This window comes from Mus caroli, chromosome 3, assembly GCF_900094665.2.
Source record: "Mus caroli chromosome 3, CAROLI_EIJ_v1.1, whole genome shotgun sequence".
Classification (NCBI taxonomy): domain Eukaryota; kingdom Metazoa; phylum Chordata; class Mammalia; order Rodentia; family Muridae; genus Mus; species Mus caroli.
Genome location: NC_034572.1, coordinates 89,267,782 through 89,295,704, shown reverse-complemented (window position 1 = coordinate 89,295,704; position 27,923 = coordinate 89,267,782). Strand labels below are relative to the sequence as shown.

At 49.6% G+C, this 27,923-nt stretch overlaps 2 protein-coding genes across 15 annotated transcripts in view; one reads left to right on the top strand and one right to left on the bottom strand.

Annotated features, from left to right (window-relative positions):
• Gabpb2 (GA binding protein transcription factor subunit beta 2) overlaps positions 1-9,647 on the top strand; it is a 35,591-nt gene extending 25,944 nt beyond the window's left edge. For all 4 annotated transcript variants that reach the window (XM_021158570.2, XM_021158571.2, XM_029475267.1 and 1 more), the window contains exons 7-9: positions 3,454-3,639; positions 4,875-5,005; positions 5,487-9,647. In XM_021158570.2, coding sequence (XP_021014229.1) covers positions 3,454-3,639; positions 4,875-5,005; positions 5,487-5,786 — 617 coding nt within the window. In that variant the 3' untranslated portion in view covers positions 5,787-9,647. The remainder of the gene's footprint in view (positions 1-3,453; positions 3,640-4,874; positions 5,006-5,486) is intronic.
• Positions 9,648-20,555: 10,908 nt separating this feature from the next.
• The window catches only part of Sema6c (semaphorin 6C), a 13,800-nt gene continuing 6,432 nt past the window's right edge, over positions 20,556-27,923 (bottom strand). For 6 of the 11 annotated variants that reach the window (XM_029475570.1, XM_029475571.1, XM_029475572.1 and 3 more), the window contains 17 exons: positions 27,538-27,652; positions 27,182-27,245; positions 26,978-27,034; positions 26,554-26,655; positions 26,261-26,351; positions 25,944-26,063; positions 25,754-25,842; positions 25,274-25,491; positions 24,939-25,070; positions 24,512-24,664; positions 24,174-24,347; positions 23,773-23,919; positions 23,420-23,497; positions 23,281-23,336; positions 23,067-23,111; positions 22,782-22,877; positions 20,660-22,414 (listed from right to left, as the gene is read on the bottom strand). In XM_029475570.1, coding sequence (XP_029331430.1) covers positions 21,381-22,414; positions 22,782-22,877; positions 23,067-23,111; positions 23,281-23,336; positions 23,420-23,497; positions 23,773-23,919; positions 24,174-24,347; positions 24,512-24,664; positions 24,939-25,070; positions 25,274-25,491; positions 25,754-25,842; positions 25,944-26,063; positions 26,261-26,351; positions 26,554-26,655; positions 26,978-27,034; positions 27,182-27,245; positions 27,538-27,652 — 2,771 coding nt within the window. In that variant the 3' untranslated portion in view covers positions 20,660-21,380. Of the gene's footprint in view, positions 22,415-22,781; positions 22,878-23,066; positions 23,112-23,280; positions 23,337-23,419; positions 23,498-23,772; positions 23,920-24,173; positions 24,348-24,511; positions 24,665-24,938; positions 25,071-25,273; positions 25,492-25,753; positions 25,843-25,943; positions 26,064-26,260; positions 26,352-26,553; positions 26,656-26,931; positions 27,035-27,181; positions 27,246-27,437; positions 27,518-27,537; positions 27,653-27,923 lie in introns of those variants that run through there. The other 5 variants (XM_021157936.2, XM_029475568.1, XM_029475573.1 and 2 more) reach the window with 5 other exon arrangements.

Here is a 27,923-nt window from a genome sequence, read left to right as displayed (position 1 = left end):
AGGGAAAGAACGAAGAAAAGGAAAGGAAGAGAGAAAAAGAGAGAGGAAGGAAGAAAAAAAGGAAAAAAAGAAGAAAAAGTAAAATATTGAGATCCACAATCTGGTTCCTCCCACCTTCTCATGGTTACACCATGTGTGCTTAAGTTTGGCTGGGAACATAGTTCTGGCATTTCCAGTGGAGTTGGGCATATGTGTTGCAGAATGCCCTTCTGATAACTACAACAGTAAGCTTTTAGGGGCCAGCGATATGGCTCAGCAGTGCTCCCACCAGGCCCAGCAACCTAGGAACTCACATGGCAGATAGAGGACCAACTCCCACACATCATTATGGCCTCTGGGTGCACTACACAGTCATAAAGTAAAAAAAGAAAAGAAAATTAAGTATCAAGTTACATAGCCAGTGAAGAAGTTACATAGTTTGTGAATTAAAAATCTTAGGAACTCATATAGCTAGGGGCAGGTAATTGGAGGAGGTGCGTCCTATAAACCCTGGAAGGGTCTGGTTGCCTGCTTTTTCATTAATGATAGCCAACTGTTGTGATATATTGGCTTTTTTTTTTTAATATATTACTGTGTTTTTATACAACTGCGTCCCTTCCAACCCTTATTCCATCCTAATCCCTTCCAATTCCCAACACTAGGTAGGAGAGAAAGAAGTTAGAGGGGAAAGGGGACATAGATCTCTTCTGACTACTTCCTGATGGTTAGGAATCATTGGGATCCTTGGAGTCAAGTCCAGTCTTCATTGTAAGGATATCTCCAGCTCCTTGTCATCAAACCACAGCCATGGGAACTGGAAGCAGCCGCTGCCATAGACCCTCTCAGAGTTCTCTCATTATCCAGTCCCCAGAGTTAAACTATCTGCAGCTGGCAAAAATTACACCACTGCTAGTGCACGAGACAAATCATAATCACCTGTGAAGCAGCCTCTTACCCAACTCCTGGGATTAAAACAAACACACATCCACAGAACGTAAAACTGGGGTTAAAACAAGCGCATCCACAGAACATAACTGGGTTTTTAAAGAAACCAAAACTTGCCTTATACTGATGTCATTCTTGCATTGACATTTGGGAGATGAGAATTTTCCCTCACCACCAGTCATTTTTCTAAAGTTTCATACACATGAGTGTTTGTCAGTGTGCCTACGACCTATGTGTGTGCCAAGGAGGCCAGAAGAGGGTGCAGATCCTTTGGAACTGGAGTGAACAGTGGTTATGAGCAGCCACCATGTGGATAGTGAGAACTGAACCCAAGTCCTTTCTAAGAGCAGCCAGGGCTCTTAATCACTGAGCAGTCTCTCCAGCCCCGCCAGCCATCTTTCTTACCAGTACTAATTCTAAAGGTTGCTGTGACAGTTTTAAGAATTCTGGAATTTTGGTTTCTTTAAAAACATGGGGGTTGAGGGGATACTACAAGAGTGTGCTTTCACTTAATCCTAGGTGTGGGGTGGGGCTGCTTAGGGCTGCGCAAAGCAGCTGACCATGGTTAATGCCTCGCTAGGGCTCTGCGAGGTGGGTTGGTGGGTGTTGCTTATTAGGGAGGTTGTTTGCAGGTTGGTAGTAGCTGTGGTCAAAGAAGAAACAAAGGGAAAGAAGTTCCAGCACTCGGGAGGCAGAGGCAGGCGGATCTCTGAGTTCGAGGACAGCCAGGGCTACACAGAGAAACCCTGTCTCGGAAAAAAAAACAAAAAACAAAAAAAAAAGAGAGGGAGAGAGAGAGAAATACTGTGGTAAGCTTAGCCTTACTATTTTGGTTTGCCCCCTGGTTTGGGGTAAATCACTTATGTTCTCCAGGTTGTTAGTGTCCTCATCTGGTGTGGAGATGGTTTTAGATTTCCACCATAACATTCAGCAATGGGATCATTTGATTGTTTTGGTGTTTCTGAATTAGGGTCTCATAGCTCTCAGCTCCTGATTCCCTTGCCTTTACCTCTCACGTACAACTCTAGCTGCACACCACCACACACGTGAGGTGCAAGTTGCTTGTTTTCATTGAGTTTCCTTGCTGTGTCTCCTATGGATGGACCAGTACCACTTACTCAAAGTTCTCTGTGACTTTCCGACTGTGACTCCTGTTACAGAAGCGGTCAGGAGAGGCAGGCATTGCTTGCCCTAGCAATGCATGGCCTATGTATGGGTTGTTGACCAACCAATGTCCACTGTGCACTCACATCTATAAAACTCTCAGGAATGTACCTGGGACTCAGTGAACACTCTGGTCTATGATTGTGTCTCAGGGGGGCAAAGCCACCTTCCATGTAGCCTCTCTGTTAAACTTTAACCCTTTGATTATTTGCTATGTTTTATTAGTTCACTATTAAATGTCCCACATTCTTAAATTATCTACACTAGGGTTTTTTTCAAGTTTTATAGATTTATTTAGACTTTGAAGGTATTACCTAAAAAAGGATTCTAAGTTCTTGGGGAAGTACGGCCTATCATGCTATAGGACAATCCCATGCTCATTACCCTGTTAAAGCTGATGATGCTGGCCCCCAAACAAAAAATCTGATACAGACACAGGCTAGGACATAGCTCACATGAGTGTGTACCTAGCTTTCACAAGGTCTTGAGCTTCTTCACCAGGACCTGTAATTCCAGCACTTGGGAGATGGAGGTGGCAGGAGGATCGTCCTTAGCTCCATAGTGACTTTGAGGCCAGCCTGGACTACGTGGGACCCTGTCTCCACTGCTCCTAAAAAGTATATATATAGCTTAATTGTCTCTGAGACAAGGTCTTGTGTAGCCTAGGCTGACCTCACACCTGATATGTAACGTGGAATTTGAGATCCCCTGCCTTTGCCTTCTAAATAAGAGGATTGTAGTTATACCTAGCAAGTTCAAGTGTATTTGAACTAACATTTCAAAATCGATTTATGCATAGGATCTCTCTCTCTCTCTCTCTTTTTTATTTGAGAGTTTGTTTCTTGGAACAGAATCTCACTACATAGCCCAGGCTAGCCTAGAATTCATGCTGATTCTCCTACCTCAGCCTCTGGGTGTTAGGATTACAGGTTATGCTACCACATTGGGAGCCCTAGAACCTATCTTTATTGAGCACTAGTAACATCTTAGGACATGTTTAGAAAATACTGTTCTATGACTTCCCTGTGCTCTTTCCCCTGACTTACTTATAAGTTCTCAGTTCTATAATCCTAGCACTTACGGGGGTGGGGGTAGGGGGTGGGGAGGGGAGTAAGGCGGCCTGGACACAGTTAGGCTCTACCTTAAAAACTCAACCAATTTTTTGTTTGTTTGTTTTTGTTTTTTGTTTTTCTGAAACAGGGTTTCTCTGTATAGCCCTGGTTGTCCTGGTTGTCCTGTAGACCAGGCTGGCCTCGAACTCAGAAATCTGCCTGCTTCTGCTTCCCAAATGCTGGGATTAAAGGTGTGCACCACCATGCCGGGCTTTTTTTTTTTTTTTAATTTTGACGTTTTTGAATTCTCTAGCTCATTTAGAAGAAATGGAAGAAGGAAATTCTCTTGACTCCTCGATCCAGCAAGTGGTGGGGAGTGGAGGCCAGAGGGTCATCACCATAGTGACTGACGGAGTCCCTCTGGGTAACATCCAAACATCACTCCCTGCTGGAGGCATTGGCCAGCCATTTATTGTAACTATGCAAGATGGACAGCAAGGTGAGTTATACCCGGTAGACAGTTGCTTAGAGAGATTTTAGATCTACCATATTTCCCTGAAATGAGGCATTAAGACCAATTGCAGGAGTGGGGGAAAGCCCAGAGAGAAGAGAACAGAGGAGCTCTGAGAAGGAGCAATCAGCAGGCTCCCAGACTACGTTAGCTTCCCTAGGAGCCATGTGTGTGCATGCCTATGGGATCAGCACAGAGAAGGGTGGGCCACCTGGGGCTACACAGACATACATCTCAAAAACCAGATCAGAAGACACAGTAGACACTGGGCAGTCAGGTACTCAGAACCAGGGAGGCAGAGGGAGAAGTATGGCTGCAAGCTCCAAGCTAGCCTGATCTACATAGTGAGTTCAGGGCCAACCAGGGTTGCAGAGTAAAAGAGCGTCTCACAAGACAGGCTGCAGATGCACTCAGTTTGTAGAGTTCTGTGTACCCTGCAAGAGAGCACCCCCACACGTCAGGAGAGGAGCTTCAGAAGGAACCAAGCCCTCCCACACCTTGATCTCCGACTCCCAGCCGAGAAAATGGATTCTGTAAGGATACGGGCTTCTGTGACCTACTGTAGGCACTGTCATGTTCTGTAATGACAGTTCCAGCTGATGACTAAAGGATGGTACCTACTGGCTGTGCTATGTATTTGTACAGGGAAGATGATGTAGGTCTAGAGGTCACTCCTGTGCTCCGTGTAATCTAAGTTAAGCCCCAGCACCTGTTTCCTTTGTGATCTTTGAATCCTTTTGTAGTCAGATATCTGCAATTCAGAGTTTTCTATGCTACTACTGTCAGACTGTCTATGTAAGCAGGTACGGTGGCTCATGCTATGCCTTCAGATTCCCTCCTGCCGAGGCCACCTTTCTGATTTCTCTGTGGCCCTGCATCTCACCTGTTGACTTCAAGCTTGTGCTCCTTTGTTTTGGGTCTTGCTTGGTAGCCCTGCTGTAGACTAGACTGAGCTTAAGTTGAGAGACGTGCCTGCGTCTGCCCCTGAGCACTGGGACACTCCATACATTAAAGAGATATCACAGACAGTGTATTAGGGAGAGATCATAGAAAACATGTCGGGGGAAGTAGGGTGTAGCTTGGTGGTAGAATACTTGCCTGCCCATAAAAGAATCCATACCCAATGTATAATATTAAATTCACTTTTCTCTACTTAAAATCAAACAAGCCTCCTTTGTATATTGTGTGCTCATTTTCTCCCATTGATGTGCTTTGGCTTGTAGTTCTAACTGTGCCTGCTGGTCAGGTTGCAGAGGAGACGATCATTGAAGAGGAAGAAGAGGAAGAAGAGAAATTGCCATTGGTGAAGAGACCAAGGATGGCAGAGATGACAGACAGTGTTGAGGAAATGAAGGTAATGAATGCTTACCAGTGCGCAGAGGAGGGGGAGGGCGTGGACACCATGGTGAGCAGAGGAGGAGGAGGGCATGGACACCATGGTGAGCAGAGGAGGAGGAGGGCATGGACACCATGGTGAGCAGAGGAGGAGGAGGGGATGGACACCATGGTGAGCAGAGGAGGAGGAGGGCATGGACACCATGGTGAGCAGAGGAGGGGGAGGGCATGGACACCATGGTGAGCAGAGGAGGAGGAGGGCGTGGACACCATGGTGAGCAGAGGAGGGGGAGGGCATGGACACCATGGTGAGCAGAGGAGGGGGAGGGCATGGACACCATGGTGAGCAGAGGAGGAGGAGGGGATGGACACCATGGTGAGCAGAGGAGGGGGAGGGCATGGACACCATGGTGGTTAGGGCTGACACCCTCTTCATTTTTCTGTCTTCATCTGGGAAATTCATACTCGGGATTCTTACTGTGGTGCCGCTGACTTTACAGGAAGGCAATGAAAGAGAGCTACTGCAGCAACAGCTCCAGGAGGCCAACCGAAGAGCCCAGGAGTACAGACACCAGCTCCTCAAGAAAGAGCAGGAGGCCGAGCAGTATCGGCTCAGGCTGGAGGCTATGGCTCAGCAGCAGACCAACGGAGTTGATGTCACCGTAGTTGAGGAAGTAGCTGAAGTGGATGCTGTAGTGGTGACAGAAGGGGACGAGGTAGAAAGAGCAACACAAGTCATGAAGTCAGGAAGGACCACGGAGCCTCACACTAACGTTTCCATAGAAACTATTTCATCCTAACACCAAGGACCACAACTTGTGCTCCCTCATCATATTCTTTGTAAGAAGAAAGTACAGACTGCAGGTACTGCGTACGAATTAGAATGTCCTTAAGAAGGTAACAGTAGCCGGGCTCAAGGCCTGAGCCTAGGAAGGCTGTGTGTGCAGCTGGAAAACTCAGAGCCACTTTAGGGGCATCTGAGGGACCAAAGGACCAGGACCAAATCTCTCAGCTCATATCGTTGCTTTAAACAGAGTACTGGGCATTGTAGGTTGAATTTTTTTTTAATAGTTAGCTTTATATCGAAAGATTTTAAGATAGTACTTGTAATACATATACACCAAGAGCCTTTAATAGTTATACCTGAAATTTTTCAAGTGACCTGAAAATTTGCCTTAGATTTATGAGAGTGATGCGGTTGTAGGAAGCCTCCTCTTGAGGAAGAGTAAAGGATAGCATACAGTTGTAAAGAGCAGGCACACAAGCTCTCCCTAGTTAACCTACTGACAAGAAGTCCCTAAGCCAGGCGTGGTAGTACACACCTGTGATGTCAGCACTCAGGAAGCTGCGACAGGAAGCTATTTGAGGTCAGCCTGAGCTAAAGAGTCCTTCAATAAAAGAGGGCCAGATGTGGTGACACATGCCTTGAGTTTTAGCACTTGGGAAGTAGACACAGGCAGATCTCTTGAGTTCAAGGCCATGTGGTCTACATACGAAGTTCCAGGCCAGCCAAGGCTACACAGTGGGACCCTGTCTTTACATACAGCAGAGCACAGCTGGGGTGGAGAAGTGGTGCTTGCTCTTCCAGAGAACCCAGGTTCTACTCCTAGCACCTGAATCAAGCTGCTCACAATTACATGTCCATCCAGCTCCCAGGGACCATGCCCTTTTCTGGCATGTGTGTATATCGACACACATACATTTATATATACATATCAATGAAAGAGTTTTAAATTAATAACAAAAAAATTAAACTAGTTGAATGCAGTGGTTCACACTTTGGGAACCTGAAACAGAAAGATTATGAGTTTAAAGCCAGCTTGAACTCCATTGTGAGTTACAGGTCAGCCTAGGCTATAGTGTGGGATCTTAGTGCAAGAGAAAAATCAAGTGTCATGGTGTGCACCTCTAATTGTAGCACTCAGGAGTTAGAGGCAGGAGGATCTCTAAGTTTGAGGCCAGCCTAGTCTACAAAGAGAGTTCTGGTATAGCCAGGGCTACACAGAGACACTGCCTCAAAAATAGAGAAAAATTAACAAAGAAGGGCTGACTTAGGATTACCTGATAAATTGTGTCCATTGCTTAGATACAGTATAAAAAAAATAGGCATAGTGGCACATCCTGTAGTCCCAGCACTTGGGAGGTGAGACAGAAGACCACTGTAAGTTAAAGGTCAGCTTTGGCTTCAGTGAGATCTTTCTCAGAAGAACAGCAAAAACCCAGAAATGACCAGATGGAGCAGTGACGGGCTCTCATCCCTGCACTTGGGGAGCAGAGACAAGCAGGTCCTTGGGATTCTAACTACCTGGTCCACAGGGTCAGTCCAGCCTAGCAGGGTTACTTAGACCCTGACAAGGAATCCCTGAGGCATAGCTCAGTGGTAGAACGTGGTGCTTAGCGTGCAAGGAAGCCCTGGGTCCGTCCTTTGGCACTGTATGTACACAGCGAGAGGAGGGCACAAGTGCAGGGAAGAAAACCATGGACACCAGACTTACACTCAGGAGAGAGGCTGTGCTGCTGATGGGTAGGATGTGCAGAGCAGCGCCCTCCAGGCTGTGCTTCCAGAGAGGCTTCTGGGCTCCGAGTTTCTGGTCCTGAGATGGAAACTATATATTGGCTGGACTTTATATTTATTGTCATTGTAACAACATCTTTCATCCAAACATCTATTTATATAAAATCAAGCCTAAAACTCTTTAAATTGTATAAAATTTGGCCAAATTTTCTGTGTCATGTGGGACACTGGTGCTTTCTGTAGCACTGAGCATTCTGTCAAAAACAAAGCAGTGTGGCAGACTGACCAGGCTGGGGAGGTTTGTCCCTGTTTGATTTAGTGTGAGTGCATTGCTGCTTCTGTTAGTGTGGCCATGGAGTCTGTGCCCTGTAGTGCTCAGGTGACAAAGGGAGCAGGTATCACTGCCACAGCAAGGAGCCACCCCAGGCCCATTGCTGACCTCCCCTCTCCCTTACTCCACATCCCCCTTGCTCAGACCCTTGAAACATTTTCAGTGCTAGGCTTTTGAGGAAGGGTTGGGGCAGGTCTCTCTAGCATGAAGTGTATGTTTGTGTTTGTATAGCTGGACACGGTACTCATGCCTGTTAGCAGTCAAGAGCTATGGGAGGAGCATTGACATGAGCTCAAGGCCAGCCTCGTGCCTGTAATCCCCACTCAGAGGGTCACTGGGGGTCTCAGATGAGACTTCTAGGCAATACAGTGAAATCTACTCTAGGACAACATGGACCACAGAGACTATAGTCCAGGATGTCTTGTACTGTAGTCCCTTGTATGTCTTTTTATGAGGTCCTGGGTTCAATCCCCAGGACTGCAAAAAACAATATTTAAACATCTTCTAGACAGGATGTGATAGTACACGTCTACAGTCCCAGAACTGGGCAAGGGAGGCAAGAGGTCAGAAGGTGAGGGTCATCCTTGGCGATTTTTCAAGTTTGAGCCCTGCTTACACCAAAGTGGGAGAGGAATAAGCACTCAGAGAGGGATTGGGGGTAGGTAATGGGCAACGTAGACTTGCTTGCTTTATTGCCAATTAGAAGAAACCAGAGGGACAGGTGCCAAGTACACTTTTGAATAACTGTTGAGAACACGGTTTCCGGATTAGTGATCATGAAGAAAACATGCATTTTTAACCTGGCAGTTAACATGGTTCTGTTTACCTTGATTAGTGGGATAATTTGTTGCAGTGTTTCAGAGGTATAGAATCATTTTTGGCTCAAAATAGACTGAAAACATAATTCTCCAAGTCACATTTAACAAAATTGAATATTAGAGGTTTATAGGCAAAAATAACCATTTTGAAATTAACCTTGACTGCTAGCACTGTGGCAAGGTCTGCTCCAGGGCTCTGAGCATCAGGGATGATCTAGTGTTGTGGGAGCATAGGGAGGAGGCGTGTGAGGTTGAGGATCTGTCTGCTGTGGATTCTTCTGTTTGCAGCACTCTTCTGGGACACCCAGGGAATGGGGTGCTAGCAGTAAGCTATTGTGAGTGGCATTTCAGAGCCTTGGTAACTAGAAGGAGCAGGTTTCATGTTGACTTTAATTTCCTTCCTTTTAAAGGAATAGATGCTAACTGCAGAGGATAACTGTCCCTAACCACCTCGTTATCTTCAGTAGTATCTGTGGGGATGGGATCTGTCCGTCTAGTCCTCCCTTCTGAGCAGGGCTCCTTTCCACCTTTAAAGAGGACCAAGTTTCGTTGTTCCAAGTCACTTTTGAACATGAGGTCCTGAGTTAGTAAAGGAGAGACGGACAGTGTCTGACAGGAAAGAGGTTCTCTTTTATTTACTTTAATAGACGCCTATCATCTCAAAAAGGAAGTAGGCTTTCCTTTCGATTAGACTGCAGTGAGTGGGAGAGGGTGTGGGACGGGGTGATTTCCCTTAGTTAGAGCTTAAGTATTGAATAGTCAAGCACAGGGCAACGTGAGAAACCCCAGCACTGGGGATTCAGAGTTAGAGGCCATCCCAGGCTACACAAAGGCGGTATCTCAGAAACAAAAGATGTGGCTGGAGAAATGGCTCGGTGGATAGGCAAAAAGAGGGTCCAGTGACCCTCCGAGTGGGGATTACAGCATGTCTTAGTCAGGGTTTCTATTCCTGCACAAACATCATGACCAAGAAGCAAGTTGGGGAGGAAAGGATTTATTCGGCTTACACTTCCATATTGTTGTTCATCACCAAAGGAAGTCAGGACTGGAACTCGAGCAGGTCAGAAAGCAGGAGCTGATGCAGAGGCCATGGAGGGATGTTCTTTACTGGCTTGCTTCCCATAGCTTGCTCAGCCTGTTCTCTTATAGAACCCAAGACTGCCAGCCCAGAGATGGCACCACCCACAAGGGTCCTTTCCCCCTTGATCACTAATTGAGAAAATGCCTTACAGTTGGAGCTCATGGAGGCATTTCCTCAACTGAAGCTCCTTTCTCTGTGATAACTCCAGCTGTGTCAAGTTGACACAAAACTAGCCAGTACACAGCATGAGGCACAATGTTCAGCTGTCTTGTTGCTATATACAAATTTGAAGGTCCAAATTCAGATCTTAGCACCCTCTCTAACAAACCATGCATGGTCTCAGGTGCACCTGTATCCCTAGTCCTCTAGAAGGATGAGGCAGGAGGATCACTGGGGCTTGCTGGCTGCCAGCCTTGCCACAAAGGTGAATTTCAGGTTCAGGGAGAGACCCTGTCTCAAGTGAACAGGCAGAAAGTAATGGAGGACCCGATGTTCTCTTCTACCCTGAACCTGGACACACATGCATGTACACCACACTCACATATAGACAGGCACACAAATGCCCAAATAAGTAGAAATTAAATATTGAATACATTAATATCATTTTATGACTTCACATAACCTTCCAAATCAGCTTTTTTTGTTTGTAGCTCTTTTAAAAACTGGGCTCTACTCTGTAGCCCAGACTTGCCTCAGACTCAGGGCAATCCTTCCACCCCTGCCTCTTGAGGGCTAGGACTGTAGGAGTGAACCGCCTCATCTGTCTTGGGTTGGTGGAGAAGATGACTCTTAGATCTTCTGAGTTAAGACATGTTAGCGGATTAGTGGAGCTGGGATAGTGGGAATCACGTAACAGAGGAAGTGTTCAGAGCTGGGCCTCCAGCAGAGAGAAGGCCAGGCTTAGGCCTCTACAGTAAAGCTGCTTTCAGGAATACAGTGTTAAGTCAGGGCTGTAAATTAATACAGGGAATCATAGACGCTACATTTGCATCTTGGTTGTAAGAGAAAAAACTGTAGCTGGGCAGTGTTAACGCACGCCTTTGATTTGCAGGTGGATTTTTGAGTTTGAGGCCAGCCTGGTCTACAGAATGAGTTCCAGGACAGCCAAGGCTACACTGAGAAACCCTGTCTCAGAAAATAAAACGAGAGAGAGAGAGAGAGAGAGAGAGAGAGAGAGAGAGAGAGAGAGCGCGCGAGCGAGAGAGAGATTGAGATTGCAATATCTGTTCTTCCTGGCTTCGGGAAATTGTGCCTTCCCTCCATGTTCCCGCCTCTGGGGGGCCTCATTATTGCAATGTCAGAGCAGAGACCACATGGCTGATATAGGAGAAAGCAGCTTTATGGGTTTTGCTCTGAACTCTGTGCCTTAAAAGACACCTTTCTGTCAGATGTATATTTGCTTTTCTGTTTTGTTTCCAAACAGTCTTATTATGTAGCTCTGGCTGCCTGGAACTTGCTGTGTAGACCAGGCTGGCTCAAATGTTTTAGAGACCCCCCTGCTTCTGCCTCCACCTCCCAAGTGCTGGAATTAAAGGCACCTGGCAACAGACAGTTTTTATATCCCTTTGCTGCGTGCACATTAGTGTATTTCTATGTAAATACATAATGGCTCTTCCTCCGTTTTCTCTTTAAGGTTCAGCTCTAAATTATCTGGGATAACCTGGAAGCTTTATTAAGTTATATAGGGTTTCTTTGAATTCCCTTAATCCAAGTGTGAGAGGGGTGTACATGCGTTGCTGGGGGTGGGGGAAGGCTGTAAAGGGAGCATTAAGGAAGTTGAGGCCCAAGGAGATGGTCCATGTTCATGGGGAAGCAAGAATATAAATGCAAAGGCTCCTTGTCAGTGCACAGTGATAGGGACCAAAGTGAGTCACCATCCATGGCTGGCTGCCTTTATACCTGTTGAAGAAAACCCCTCAGAGCCAGGCGTGGGGCACACACCTTTAATATTGCACTCAGGAGGCAGAGACAGGTGGATCTCTGAGTTCCAGGCAGCTAGGGCTGTACAGTGAGACCCTGGCTCAGTAGGAAATGAAAAGCCCTTTAGCTTCCAGACAGGAAAGCCTAGGTGAGGGGCTGTGGATGGACAGATGTCCTAGGCTCTGCATTCCCAGCTCAGAATCTCATGTTGAGAGAGAACTCATTCTAAGAATGCCGAGGTGGACATCCCCTAACATCAGCCACTTCCAGTGCTGTAAGAGCTGAGGCACGTGGTGAACTCTGGTCACTTTCTGTCCTGATGTTTCAGAGACTAGCTTGCAGTTCTCTACTTGAGCAGATGAATTTACACCAAGGCTGCCAGCATGCACTTTAAGCTCTTACCTCCATTTTGTGTTTTGTTTTTCTTTGAATTGGGGTCTCACTCTAGCCCAGACTAACCCAGGACTCAGAGCAATCCTTATGCCTTCATCTTCCGTGTACTAAGATTACAGACTGAGCCACCATGCCAGATCGGCTCTAGCTCCATTTACCGCAGTGCCTCTACCCTTTTTGGAGTTTGTGCTCCATTTCTTGTGACTATCCTTACCAGGAGACCAAAAGCAAGAAGGATGTGAATTAGAATTAAATAGCTTTGAGCCTCTGGTGCTGCCCTTTCAAAGGTTTTAACCTCTCTAGGGTTAGGGGGAAGAAGATAATTCCTAAGCTCTACACAAGTAATTAGGCTTGTTAATAGCAGGAAATTGTGATCCTCTCTGTCTTCCCTGTTCCCAATCCCCTACTGTTTCTGCCATCCCATGGCTCTTGTCTTTGGAAGGTTTTGCCAGGCACTGGAACATAATTAGTTGGTCATCTCTAGGCTGTGGGACTCACCTTTCCTTTCTCTCTTCTCTCCTTCCCAACCACATATTTTGTTCTGATGTGATTTGTTTCTGAGAATTAAGTAGGTTATACTCTATATTTCCACTTAGTTTCTGACATCTTGCTATGTCAACTGTTACAGTAGCAACTGTGCTCCTTGGCCTTGCTCAATGCGTCCTTCTGCCGAGGCCATGTAGCGGTGGGTAGCCCAGGATTCTTTTCACAGTATCCTCTTGTTTTTCAAGTTGTCTGGCAGCTTTATGTACAATAAACTTTCAGGAAAACAAAAGTTTCTTTTTTAGGATAAAATAGTTCAATTCTGATGAGCAAGCTTATATGTACATGTGTGTGGATATGCATTTGTGTATATATACCTATACAGATCTATATTATATATACAATTTTGTACTATCATTTAAAATAAAGACATTTCTTAATAAAATATCAGTGTTGTTGTATTCTTTACAGCATGGTTAAAAAAAAATGTTTCTACTGTGTGCTACAGTTTCTACTGAGCCAGTCCAACTGGGTGTATGGTGTGTGCCTGCAAGTCCCAGTGCCCTAGCTCTTGCCTTGGTTTTTTTTTTTTTTTTTTTTGAGACAGGGTTTCTCTGTGTAGCTCTAGTTGTTCTGGAACTCACTCTACAGACCACACTGGCCTTGAACTCAGATTCACCTACCTCTGCAGGGACTCAATGCACACACTACCATCCCCCCTCACTCACTCAGTTTTGTTCACATGTGAGGAACACCACACTGAAGGGAGCTAGCTAAGTATGAACAGGACTGAACAGGATTGCCACCATCCTGGGGCAATCAACTGTGCCCCTTTGCTGTCCAAGATCATTCCAACTGGGTGTATTGACAGCTTGACTGCCCTGAACACACACACACATACACACACGGGGTGGGGGGGGGGGGAGACAGAGAGGGTCTCACCTGATGTCTCTGGCTCCTTACCACCTATTGTAGCTAAGTAAGCAGCATTAACATGGGGCTGTGAGATAAAGGCTTTCCAGGTTCCACCCCTTTTAAGTGCCCCTCACTTAGGATCTGTAAGGACAGCAGTAAACTCCTTGGTTCCTGCCTCAGTTTGCCGTTGGGACCTGAGAAGGAATTTTAAAACTACCCCCGGAGAAACAGTTCAGAGTTATAATCTCAGTGGAGCCAGGACATCCCAGCAAACCTGAGGGCCTCCTAATCTGGCATACAAAGTGGCTAACAGGAAACCCACACTTGAACTGTGGCACACACATGCACCCATACTCACATTCAAACACAAGCATGATAATACAAAATAAATACTTTTAATGAAAAGACTCAGGCTGGAGAGGTCACTCAGTGGGTAAGAGCACATGCCGCTCTACAGAGGCCCAGATTTGGCTCCAAACACCATGTTAGACAGCTCACAACTGCTTGTAACCCCAGCAGCAGGGGAGTCCTCTAGCCTGTAGGCACCTGCTCTCACATGCACATATCACACACATACACAGCAAATTAGTGAATCTCTTCAAAGATGTTTAACTCCTGATGGGCCTGGCCATGTATGTAGCTTAGCTGGTGAGTATTTGTCTACTGTGCACAAGGCCCTGGCCTTGAGCCTCATGGTGTCATAAAATGAGCATGGTGGTGTATGCCTATAAGCCCAGCATTCAAGGTGGAAGCAGGATAAACTCAGGTCTTCCTTGGTCATATGGGCTGTATATGACTTGGTCTCAAAAACGGAGGAGGGGAGCGGAGGATATACACTTGCATAGCATATGTGAGACCCTGGGCTCAATCTCAGTAGGGGGGGAGGGTGGGGGGAGGGAGGGAGATGACACTAAAGCCAAAACCATAAACTAAGTACCTGCATTCAACAGCTAGCTTCTTAGCTGGCACAGTAGCTCAACCTAGCAGTCAGAAGGCAGAGGCAAGAGGGGGCTGAGGCCGACTCCTACATCAGCAGGCAAGCTCTCCAAGTCAGTAATTAAAAAACCAAACACTCCCACGAACTAGGCTTAGTGTCAGTAAATTTCTCTTTGGCAAATGTGCATGGCCTGTAAAGACCACACGATAACCTTGAGGTTACTGAAGGATCATAGATAGCATCACCACTGGGCTGAAGGGGAAAGTGGGAGCTTGCGGGGCCTTGAGAAACAAAAGAACAGAGTCTGTTGAATGAAAAGCCTAGTGAGAGAAATCACAAGGAGGATGGGGAGGTTGGGTGGACTAGAGATAGGAGTTCCCTGCACTTGACCTTAGCCAAAAGGCAAGGAGCACTGGACAGCTAAAATGAAAGCCACCGGATGATTGCTGTGCCTACAAACGTTTTGTGCAAGACGTCTAACAGATTGCAGGATACATTAAGATTGTGGGTAGCTCCTGAGCAAAAGCATGGGGGCTACTCAGTGCCTATAACCAGACCTAAGGTTTTTTTTTTTGTTTTTTTTTTTTTAAGACAGGGTTTCTCTGTGTAGCCCTGGCTGTCCTGGAACTCACTTTGTAGACCAGGCTGGCCTCGAACTCAGAAATCCGCCTGCCTCTGCCTCCCGAGTGCTGGGATTAAAGGCGTGCGCCACCACGCCGGGCTTCAGACCTAAGGTTTAAGAACATTATGAGAAGCCCTGTGTGGTAGCACATGCTTTATTAAACCCAACACTCAGGAGCCAGGGGCAGGTGGATTTCTGTGAGTTTGAGGGCAATCTGATTTACATAGCAAGTTCCAGTCTAGCCACAGCTACACAGAAGAATACTGCCTGCTCTTCCAGAGGACCCACATTTGATTTCTAGCACCCACCTTGGTCAGTTTACAACCACCTACAACTCCAACTCCAGGAGAGAGAGAGAGATACAAACAAAAGAAGTCTAAATGAGTTTTTAAAATGTTTAATCTTGATTTTTTTTTATGTGAATGGGGTGAGTTTTGCCTTGCATGAGTGTCTGTGTTCCACATGAATGTGCATGCAGTACCCATGGAGACAAGAAGAAGGTGTCAGATCCCATGGGACTGGAGTTACAGACCCATCCAGGTCCTCTGGAAGAACAGGCAGAGCTCTTAACTACTGAGCAGTTTCGCCAGCCTCTTTAAGAAAAGAAAATTTTAGGAGAGTTATAGAGAAGAAAGGAGATGTTGGAGAGAAGGGCCACTAGTACTGTGACGGTTGGTACTGACTGTCAACTTGACAGGACTTAGAATCACTTAAGACACACGCTTATGAGGCCTGCCTGTGAGGGAGCTTCTGGATTGGGTTATCTGAGGTAGAAAGACCCACGCTAAATGTGGGTGGCATCATTCCATGGGCTAAGGTCCCAGACTGAATAAAAAGACTTGGTGGCAAGCGCCTTTATTGGCTGAGCCAACTAGTTGGACTGCTTTAGACATCCAAATTCATCTCAGATTGCATTTAAGAAACTAGAGGTGGGGCTTGAGAGGTGGTTCAGCAGTCAAGAGCATATTTATTGCTCTTGCAGAGACCCTGGGTTTGATTCCCAGCACCCACATGATGGCCCATAACTATGTTAACTCCAGTTGCCGAAGGTCCAGGATGTGACATCTTCTTCTACCCTCTGCAGGCACTTGGTATACACATAGTACACAGATGCATGCAAGCAAAACACTCATATATCTAAAATAAAAATAAATCTTTAAAAAATGTTTTAAAATCAGAAACAGGCCAGGGAGATTCCTCAGTGGTTAAGAGCACCGACTGTTCTTCCAGAGGACCCAGGTTCAATTCCCACCACCCACATGGCAACTCATAACCACGTGTAACTCCAGTTCCAGGGGATCCGATGCCCTTTTCTGGCCTCTGTAGGCACCAGGCACACATGTGGTACACAGACATACAAGCACACAGAACACAACTATACATAAAAGCAAGTAACATTTTTAAAAAGTCAGAAACGAACATAACAGACTGAAATAAGTGGATCAGTGTATAAGTATGTGATTTCTCAGGTTCCTACCTCCAGCTTCCATACCCAATCACTCTCAATCTCTGTCTCTCTCTGTCTCTGTCTGTCTCTGTCTGTCTGTCTCTCTCTCTCTCTGTGTCTTGTCTCACTATACTCCAGTCTGTCCTCTAAATCATGGCAATCCTACTGCCTCAGCCTCCTGAGTAGCTGGATCATACATCTATGCCACTAAATCTGGTTTTGTGTATATAACCTGCTTTTTTATTTCTCTCTTTCTTCCTTCCTTCCTTCCTTCCTTCCTTCCTTCCTTCCTTCCTTCCTTCCTTCCTTCTTTCCTCCCTCCCTCCCTCCCTCCCTCCCTCCTTCCCTTTCTTCCTTTTCTTCTTTCTTTTCTTTTCTATCTTTTCTTTACTGAGACAGGGTCTCATGTTTCCCAGGCTAGCCTCAAATTCAATGCCCAGCATTATCTTGAACTTCTGATCCTCCTGGCTCTACCCACATCCCTCCTGGTGCTGGGATCACAACCGCTGCATCTGTTAACCCAGTGCTAGGGACCAAACGCAGAGCTTCAGGCATGTTAGGCAAGCAGTCTGTCTGAGCTCCACCCTGCCTGTATAACCTTAAATGTAAGGAGTCAACAGCTCTAAAGGGTCATCTGCTGGGTCGAATGGCAGTGACTCATACCTGTGTGCTCCAAAGCTTGGGGTGGTAGCCATAAGACGCAACAAACGAGTAATAAATTGTTCAGGCCCTTGTGACTTTGCCCCTAAAGAACCCAAGATGCGGAACAGCTTTTGGAGCTCTCTTGATTGTGGAACCTTTTGAGTCTCAGGTCCCCAAAGCCTTAGACACCTGATGGCTTCAGCCTGCTGAGGCCCTGCTTTCCCCATAATCTCCTAGGATGCCTGAGAAATTAGCTCAGAGATCCCTGAGGAGGAGGCTCCCGCCACATCCTGCTTTTCCTACTAACAAAGCAAGCGGGCTGATAGTGTGGTGTTTAGAGACTACCTATTAGTAGTGGAGTGGAGACACACACCTGTAATCCCAGCTCTTAGGAGACACAGGCAGGAGAGTCAGAAGTTCAATGCCAGCCTGGGATACATGAGAACCTGAAAAAAGCAGAAACAAAACTCTGGCGAGCAGATTTTTTAAATTAAAGGATGTTTGTTTGTCTTTCCACTTTTAGCAATAATGTCTGCAACTATCCCCTAATTTATTATCCACTATTATAATCTGCCAGTAGAAAGTTATCATGAGTAATAGGGGATTGCCTCTTTGGTGGCGGCCTATGTTATTTTGAGCAAATAACCACGTCCTGCAGAACACTTAATTGTGGGGCTTTGGGGAGCTGGTGAAAGGAAGCTATGCTGTCCAGGCTTGCCCTGGATTCACAGTGTTCCTGACTCAGACTCCTGAGATAACAGTGGCCCACCACACACCTACCTAACCTGCTAGATTTAAGCCTATGTATTTCATGCCTTACAAGTCTCTGTTAGCCTATGTTCTTTCCCATTTCTTAGAAAAGAAATTGAGTTCCAGGCATAGTGGCACACACTTTTGAACCCAGCTCTTGGGAAGTAGAGGCAGGCAGATCTGAGTTGGAGGCCAGCCTGGTCTACAGAGTGAGTTCCAGAACAGCCAAAGCTACAGAGAGAAAGGTCATGTGTATGGGGTGGGGTGGGGGAGGGCAACCGCTTGGAGAGCTTTAGTTAAAGAACAGAAGGTTTCAAAGGAAGGGCCCAAGGACTTGCTCTTACTGCAACACAGTTGCTTTCACTTGCTCTGGGTTCCCAGCTGGAGAAGTGAACATTCCCTTAAAAGCACAGATAAAGGAATAGGCAGGACATTGAACTTTAACTGCTGCTGCCCACGAAGAATCCCAAGACTAAAGCTGAGCTGCAGCTCCATGATGGAATCTGCCTGCATCTGTGAGGCCTGGGTTTGTGGGGGGAAACTGTCTGTGTACTGAACAGCGATAGTGCTCATCATTATTTCCTAAATTGATGGTAGAATGTATATTCACACTGGGAAGCTCCTATCTGTCATCCCAGAACTTGTGAGTCTATGGCTGCAGGAGGATCTGTTCAAGAATAGCATCTACTACATATTGGAGGACAACATTGTTTCAAAAAAACAAAAGCAAAATGATGCCATTTATGTTGCATTAGGCATTGTTTTCTGTTTTTGGCTTTTTGTTGTTTTTTTGTTTGGTTTGGTTTGGGTTGGGTCTTTTCCAGACAGGGTTTCTCTGTGTAGCCCTAGCTATCTTGGAATTCACGCTGTAGACCAGACTGGCCTCGAACTCAGAAATCTGCCTGCCTCTGCCTCCCAAGTGCTGGGATTAAACACGTGCACCACCACTGCCTGGCGTATTAGGCATTGTTAAGTAGCCTAGAGATGATTTAAGGTATACCACAGACTGGGCATGGGTCATATGCAAACACTATGTCCTTTAAAACGAGAGACTTGAATTTCCAGACTTATTTTAGATGTGGTCACTGTCCTAGCATCAATCCCATATAGACATTGGGGGATAACTGCACGTCTATTTTAGTTTTTGCAACTGGATATCTCTGCTGCCCTGACTGGCCAGCACTCACTTATGTACACCAGAGCTGTGCCTCTCAAGTGCCGTAGTTAGTTTAGTTCTTTACAAATCTGCTTTTCTTTTGGGATTGATTTTGGGTCTCAGAGTTTAGGCCAATCTCAAATCTGCTATTTCAGTGACCTTTTCTCCCTTTCTGCCTTTTCCTTCCTTCTTTCCTGATACCACCTTACATCATAGCCCAAGCTGCCCTCCGACTCACAGACCTCCTGCCTCTTTCCAGAGTGCTGGAATTATAGGTATACGCCACCTCTCCGTGTCTTGCGGTGCTTGGATTAAAACCAAGAGTTGTCAGTACATGCTCGTCATGCCTTCTACCAACAGAGCTGTATCCCAGGCCCTCTCTCATCTCCTCAGGATTTGTGAGAGAGACTGGGGGAGGGGAGCTGCTCTCAATGGCACACATGTGGAAGTGGGATGATAAGTTTAGAGAGTTCTCTTTCTGCCATGAGCTTCTGGTAACTAAACTAGGCCGGCAAGCGCTTCACCTGCTGAACCGTCTTGTTCTCTCTCTTCATCTTTTGAGAGAGACTAGCAAGAGCACAGAATTCAACATCCTTACGCTCCATTTACAGATGTACCCTGCACTAGCTATCATGTTTTGAAAAGATTAATCAGCCAGGTGACTGAAAGAGACATCCCTCGTACCTCAACACTGTTGAGGACACTAGCAACAGCCCATCATAGCTTAAGGTTCCCAAGGAGGAATAAACTGAACCTGACAAGGAAAAAAAAAAAAGCTCCAAGCTGAGAGATGTTAAATTCTAAAGGATCCTTAGCCAATTTGCTTAAGCTTAACTGAACTGCGTTAAGAGACATTCGAAGTGTTAAAAACCTTGGCGCGCGGGGGGGGGGGGCGGGGGGGCGGGGGGGGCGGTCTCTAAGTCGAATTTATAATACAAAGGGAAACTGTTTCCGTAAAAACTGACCACAAAGGTTGGTATACACAGCCTAAACTACGGGAGGCACCACCATCTCAGGATTTCTCTTTCACAAAGCATTTGCACATTATAGTACTTGAGCCTCTCGATCCTATTATTTCAGATGAGAAAGGAAGCTTAAGGCAGTTACCATCCCAAAGGTAAAGGTGAAGAGGTAAACAATACACTTGGAACTATTGGCCAAATTGTTCTCAGAACACTCAAGCAACAGAGAACTGGCGGCGTGTTCAGCTGCAGGGTTTGGTTGAACCTCTAGGAGGCGCCAACGGGAAGTGGCTGGAGCAGGGCAGATAGTGTCGACACGCGCCTGCCAAATTCCCTCAAATCCTTCAGCGCTGCCAGCACCCACCAGAGGCTTTAAGTGGTCCTAGCGCCAGGGTGGTGGGTGGGACAAGAGTTCCGGGTCACCCTCCCTTTGATACCCAGGATACTCTGCAGCCATCTGCAGCCAGAGTCATGGCGCACCGCGATGGACACACTTTAGTCGCTCTAGCCCTGGGCTAGCAGCAACTGGAACTGCCCCTTAGGGAACCAACTACTGGGGCAAACCCTCGCCTGGTACAGGGCTCATCTGCTGGCTTTTGTTGTTCTGCTTTGCAGCCTACCGCTCACCCACCCCAAATTCTTCTAAGCCAAGTTCTCTCTCTAGGACAAGACTTGCTGATGTGAAATTCAAATCACGCAGCAGCTTCGTTTTATTTCTCCAAAAGTTCCCTCTCCCACCCCAGAGTGTAGGCCGTGGAAAGGTGCCTGACCTCTATCCAGAAACGTGCTGAGCGCCTTCCCCGGCTCCCCCCAATCAGTACCCACTGCTCTCCTGGGCCCCGGCTCAGCCCACACACACCAGGTCTTTGATTGCCTCCTTCAGGAAACCTTTCCTGATTAACCCCGGTGGGACACCCGCCAAGCCAATTGCTCCGGAGAGACTTGGGGGCCGAGCTGCAGCGGAGGCCGACTTTCAGGAGCACGGGTACCCAGAGGGCCGGGCGCCGCGCCCTCCTTCCCCTCCCGCACCGCGAGGAAAGTCAGGCAGCGGCTTGGGGACACGGCTGTATTGGGAAGCAGGGGGCTCCTACACAGTAGGAGGAGGCACGTCCCGGCCCCGGGAGGCCCGAGGACTCTACACAGCGCGCGGCTCCAGCCCCGGCCGGCCGGCCCGCCCGGGGCTCAGTCCGCGGGAGTCCGGAGCGGCGACTTAAGGCAGCGTGGCTGGAAGGGAGCGGGGAGTGGGAGTCGGCCAGGTCCCCTGAAATGCTGGCGCTCCGAGGGGCGAGTTCCTCGCCAAAGGACAGGGGAAAGACAAGTCAATAAATAAACCGAGGCGAGACGGGGGCCCCGGGAGACTCTCGGAGTCCGGGAAGGCCGGCGGCCTCCAGCGCCTCGACGGGCGGGCGCGAGCAGCTTCCGTCAGAAGTTGAAATGACCGCCGTGCGGGGCGGGCTGCGGCGGGGAGGCGAGGGGCGGCTTGGGCGACAGCGGAGACTTCACGTCCACCCTCTTCAGGGAGCGGCCGCGGTGGCCGTCGGGCCGGCCGAGGTACAGGAGGTGCCTCCCGGGCCCCCCGGAGTACCTGGCCGGGCCTCCCGAGGGCACTCGCGTGAGCAGGCCCGGGGGCGCCCGGTGTGTGGGGAAGGGCAATCGACGGCTGCCGCCGACGCCCAGGCGCGGGGCCGGAGCCGAGAGAGCAGGCCGCCCGCTCGGGGCAGCGCGCTTGCCTTCGGGCGGCACGTCGAGCCTCAGCGGCGGCACGCCATCCCGCTGCATCGGGCTGGAGTCCACAAACAGCGAGGCGCCGGGCTCCGAGGCGGGCGGCCGGGAGGTGAACAGGGCGGAGGCGAGAGGTTCGCTGCCCTTCCTGGGCGGCTGAGGGCCGTGCAGGTAGCGCAGCAGTTCCTCCAGCGTGGTCACCTCTACCGCCTGCCCGGGGCAGCCAGGGGGCGGTGGCCTCACCAGCACCCGCGGTGCAGGCCCGCCCGCCCCGCTGCAGCCCCGTGGTGGGCGGCCTGGGCCCTCCGAGGCGTTGTTCCCATTCTGGTTCCACTCCCAGGGACCCCCGGAGGCACGGAGGTGCTTCACGGGCAGCTCCGGCGTCGTCTCCGGCGTGGGCAGGCAGGCCAGCTCCGGTGGGGATCCGCCCTCGGGCGGAGGCAGGAAGGTAGTGTAGAGCTGGGGCGTTTGCGCTGCATCTCCATCCTTGGGCGGAGGCGGGGGCTCAGGACCGCCACCGTGCAGCCGCGCCAGGCTGCGAAGGGAGAGGGGGCGCGGCAGCCCCGGGGTCTCGATGTCCTTGCTCCGACGGCGGTTCGCGCGACGACAAGCACAGGACACCAAGAGGCCAGAGACTGAGGCGCCCAAAGCGAAGGCCGCCGCCACACAGGCCAGGAGGAGTGGGATGGGGATGGATCGAGAGGCTGAGGCTGGGGAAAGGTCCCTGCGCACGCCTGCTGACCAAGAAGGAGGGAGGAGGCTCAGCTTTGGGGTAGGTGATGCACAGAACGGGCACAGGTGGGGCCAACAGCAAGTTTTCATTCTGTCTCTCAGCTTCACTCCACAGTCTCAGGATTCCTAAACACACGGGCTAGAGCACTGGTCTGGGGTATTCCCCGTACCAGTTGTAGCCCCTGTAGCCATGCCAAGAATAACTGCCAAATTGCCTGTGCAGGACACTGGCTGGGAAGTCCAGCTGTGGTGCAGGGAGGTTCCAAACAGGTGTTAGTGGGCATCAAACACCAATCAGTACCGGGCTTAGAACTCTGAGACTCAGCAGTTCCACACTACAATACTGTCCCTCCCAGGTGACCCCCTTACCCTGTGTGTGAGCTCCAAGAGTGGAAGACTGGGGCCCTGGGTGGGCATCACTGGGGGAACTGGGGGTCTCAGGGGAAGGGCCAGGACCCAGAAGCACTGGTAACAGAGACCAGGTCAGAGCCAGTGAGACGTATGCTCTCCACCAAGAGCCCCCCACCCCCTTCGGAACCCAGGAGATCACAATTCCAGAGTCTCATCTGACTGTTCCAGGTCTGCTTATAGCCCAAATGGATTTGGTTGTGGAGGCTAAGAAAGGGAACAGGACACTGAGGCCAGAAGACTCACCATAAGCAGAGTCTCCAGGGCCAGACTGACTCCCGGTCGCTCCATCTATGTGAGAGAGGGTAAGAATGGGGAAAAGGGAAGCTTCATGAGGAATTAAGGAGGTAACTCGTACAGATGCTGAGAAAGACAAATGTCCAAGCCTGGGATGTTGTCAGTAGCCATCACACAGTCATATGTAACTTCGGCTGCAGCTGCCGCCGTCCCTTGTGTTTACCTTGGCAGTCACCGTGCTCCGTGGATTCCTGGTTGCCAGTCAGATCGACATCAGTCCTAGAAGGAAGAGGAGGTGGCTCACTATGGCCCTACACTTGGCTGTGCACTCTCCTCAGGAGACCCAGGTACTTCTCACTTACCCACCAGGTCCCCTGATACTCATGCAGCCCCTGAATCGATGCCATCCACAGTATGGGTCCAGAGAAGCCAGGCAGCTCCTAGAGGAAACTGAGCTGTTTGAAGCTGCTACCCCTCCACTCACCGTTGCCCTCTATTCACCCTAGCTTATGAGAGAGAGCCTCCGCCGCCCCCCAGTATTTCCATCCCATCCACTCCAATCTGCTCCAGACCCTCGTGGCTGCCTACTTCAGACTACCCAAGGTGCCCACGCTCTCCTCCATTTCCTTGCTACCCTCAAGACTTGGGGATTTTTCTGATCTCCTACTAACCCTGAAAGTGTAGCCAGGCAGCATGGAACTTAGGCTCCTCTCACCTCTGACATGCTCCATGCCGGGCACACCGGCTGAGAGAGAGGTAGACGATACATCCAGGAAAGGCCACAAAAAGCCTGTGACCCTCAGTGTCCAGCTCCAGCCCTATGATCCGCCGTGCAGCTCGGGGTGACCGCTTCCCACTGCACCTAATTTGATGCCATAAGCAATGAGAATGGGGACAGCGAGACTGCCTGTCCCCATTCGCGTCACTGGCAAGAAAGATGTGATAGGTGGAGAAGATGCACAGAACCCCTGAGCACGACCCATGGAACCACCCAACAGTGCAGCCTCTCACCAAGTCCCTTTCCCTACCTCAAGCCCCTAATTCTGCCGGCCAGCACTAGAGCACCCAACCTATTCCCCCATTGCCATCACCCACCTGCCCCCACGAAGCACTCACCGGGCATGGCTGTAGGCATCAATCTCTTCCAAGACGATAGGCTCAGATCCCAAAGACTGTCCCCCTGGAGGTAGCACCTTCAGCACTGTCCCATCGTTGGAGCCAAGAAACAGGACAGTAGTATTTCGGTGGGGACCAGCCATTCCATCCACAGCCACCTGTGTCAGCAGAGCCCTGGAGCGATAGGCTTCAGGTGAGGACAGCTTGTCTAATAAAGCTTGAACATTTCCAGGAGCACCCAGATGCCCTGCCTCCCATCCTACTGCTCCACAGTGGGATTCACCTCATGGACCACACAAGAGAAAGAAGGGCTTGGTGAGGGCAGGAGGCGTGATTACCTGCTAGTCAGAGTGAGGAGCGGTTGATGGGTGGCGGGTGGCACAGCAGGATCCAGCAGCGGGTGTGCCTTGATGAAGAGCAGGACATCATCAGGGAGGTCTTGAGAGGAGGAGAACGAGGCAGCTGCACCCACACCTGCACAGGACCCTGGCCTGGTGGGCACATGGGAAGGGGCAGCCTTAGGGCAGAGAACTGATGTTAAGCTATGTGCCCCGCCCCCTGCCCCTCACACCCCCTCCAAGCTCTCAAACATGGCTGGCTATCTTTACTTCCCTGCAAGCAGGCACACTTGCACCATTTCTTCCCTCCCCTGTTGCAGCCTCTTAGTCCAGCCCATGCTTGTCCTTGGCCACAGTGACCTCCTTACAACCCAACATTAAGAGCAGAAATTGCTTCTGCCCCCTAAAGCCACTCCATACTGGGTACCTGGGTGAGGGGACCTTGTCCTCAGACACAGGAGTCCAGGCCCCATCCAGACTCCTCTGCTCCTTGAACTTGCCCTCAAAGCCACGTTCAATATCATCTAGGTAGAAGGCGCAGACTGCAGACCCAGGAATGCTGAGGGAGCCAGAAAAGATGCAAGGTAGATGTTGACAGGGACTGCACAGCTCCTGCCAGGTAAGAAGTGATAGCTGCCCTCTGTGTACCACGTTAGAGGGGCAGCCTCGGGGGGGGAAAGGGTGGCCAGGGCAGCAAACTGGCCTTCTTGGAGCTTCCTCCTCAGTAGACATGAAAAGGGAGTTTGGATGCTGGGTACCAACCTATTGGTCTGAGTAGTGAAGACCCCAAAGAGAGCGGAGCGGCCATGCAGGTTCACAGGCCCAGTTAAGGACTGTAAGACATCAAAGTAGAAGGTAGAGTCCCCAGGGACAGAGCAGTTGAGCCTCAGCTTAAGGAAGGATGTCCAGTGGCGATCCAAGGCCCGAGGTGAGCCACCCATGTCACGTTTACACACCCGGGCTACCCTGGAAAACTGCACCTGAGAGAAGACAGTGAGAGCCACACGTCAGCTGGTTGAAATGCACAGTGAGATTTAAGAGCTCCAAGGGACAAATATCAGGGTCACAGCAAAGAAAGATGATATAGCAGGCCCCTCTGGGTCGAGATAAGAGCTGGAGATGCAGAGGTGTGTGGGGAGGAGTCAAGATTCCAAGGAATGTGTTTTCAAGTTTAGGGCCAAGAACGTTCCTCAGGAGCCAGGAGAACTGTCCAGCATCCATCCCTGGTGCCCAGCTCCTTACCCTCCCCAAGCGGGCATCCTCCACAGAGACTTCTCGGAAGAAGAAGTAGACGTGCTCTCCATGCTCCAACGCATAGACAAAGTGTGGCTCTGAGGCAGAGTGACAGGAAAGGGTATCCATACCTGCTCAGAGACTCAGCCCCACACAGTCCTGGTGTGCCCCAGGCAGCCCAGCCCCCAGCATGACTGACCTCGCAGCCACTTGGAGTCATACTTTGCAGAACGGAGTGGAGGCTGAGGTCCAAGACTTCTGTAAACTACAGCATCACTGGCCTGGAAATCTGCTGCTGTGGCTGAGTACAAACTGCCCTCTGGAGAGATGAGGGGAGCGGGGTCACAGAAAGCTCAGAATCTGCAGCTTGTCTCCTACTGGTGTACATAGATATCTACCAAGACCTGGTCCCAGCCCCTACCTCACCCCTCCACTCAAGGACATTGGGGAGAGATCAAGGTGGGAGAGGAACTCCCTTCAGCCACATGCCTGCCTCTTACACGCCCAGGTGCACACCTGCAAAGATGGCCACAGTGGACTGGGTGGCATCAAAGGGGCATCGAGCCTGCCCACTCAGCTCCTCACCCTCCTGTTGCAGAGATGTTATCTGGGAACAGGAAGCAGACTCCTGTAACCTTGGGGTCTCAGAGTCTGGCCGTACAGTGCACACCCTCCCACCTCCTTCTCCAGCTCCTCTGCACTCTTGCATCCCATGCATGCATGCCCACTCCCATTCCCAGATGCCCATCTCTTCCCATCAGACTGAAAGCTTATTTTGGATTCTCCTCCCAGTCCTCTTCCCTCTGTACCCCATAGCTGCGGCACATAGGGCTGAAGGAATTTGTTCCACAGGCAAGAAGTGTCTGCGAGTTCCAGGGAACAAGAACACGGATGTAGTTGTAGCATTCGTCCTAGAGAACCCAAAATTCTAGGTCAGTGACAGGCCTGGAACTGAATGAAGTTAGGGGTCACAGAAAGTAACACTACTACTTTTGAGCCAGTCAGAGCAATGTGGCTAAGTCTCAAGCTATTAACTAGCCCTCAGCCTCCAGCAAGCTCTCTGGCCTCTCCGAACCTCCCTTTTCTTTTCCTGGGATATATAAAGGGAACTAAAGGGGATGAATTCTCTTCCCTTTGGGCTGGGATAGATAGAAAGGGAGTAAGAAGTAGTCATGGCGGCGCACTACCTGAAGGCAGTCCTCGCCTTCCCTCCAATTACACTCCACTCCTCACCGTCAGCTTTCCCCGGACTGCACAGTTCTCCATATCTTGGCTCCTCCATGTCAGAAACTGCAGGAAGAAGAGAGGCCGTGTGGCACCTGGACCCCTCCTCGCATCAAGGCTCCTCTTTAGGTGTCTTTTTCAGCCCCCGGGACCCCGTTACACCTTTCCCAGCTTTGACTCCCTGCCTGCACCTCCTCGCATACAGCCCCTCACCTTGTTGGGCACCAGCCCCTCCCCTTCTTCTTGGGCTTGAAGATCGAAGGAGAAAACGTGATCCCTGAAGGGTAGGTAAGGAGGGGTCAGGGCTGAGCAGAGGCACCCTGCCTGAGCTGCTTAGCCCCTCCTTACCCATGTTCACCAGCTCAGGGCCAAGCCACACAAAGTTCCTGCTCCCTAGCCTCCCCCTCACTCCATGCCTTGGCATTTGTTCTCTGGGTCCAAGCATGTCCATGTCCCATGGCTTGTGCACCTGCATGTGTCCCCTGCAAGATGCTGCAGTGGCCATGCAGGTCCCATGTCTGCCCAGGAGCATGCATGTCTGCCCCACAACGGTGCCTCGGCCATTTTACCGGGCAGCCACAAGCAAGGTCCGGTTCAAGGTCAGGAATCTCTGAAAGTCCAGCCCAAGTTCCGCAGCCACAGCATCGTCCTCCAGGCCCCGGAACCAGGATGATGGAGAGGCACCTGGAGGGTATGGTGGTATACTGAGCATGGCAGCTGAGATGATATGTACTTCCTACCAGATGGAACTCAGCCACGAAGAGAGGCCCAAAACCTACTACTAAAAACAGTACCAGAAGCTAGGCATAGTGTTACACACCAGCACTAGGGGAGGCTGAGGCAGGAGGACTGCCAAGAGTTTAAGGCCAGACTTGGTTACATAGCAAGTACAAGGCAAGATGCTATGTCAAAAGAAAGAGGCTGGGCGTGGTGGCGCACGCCTTTAGTCCCAGCA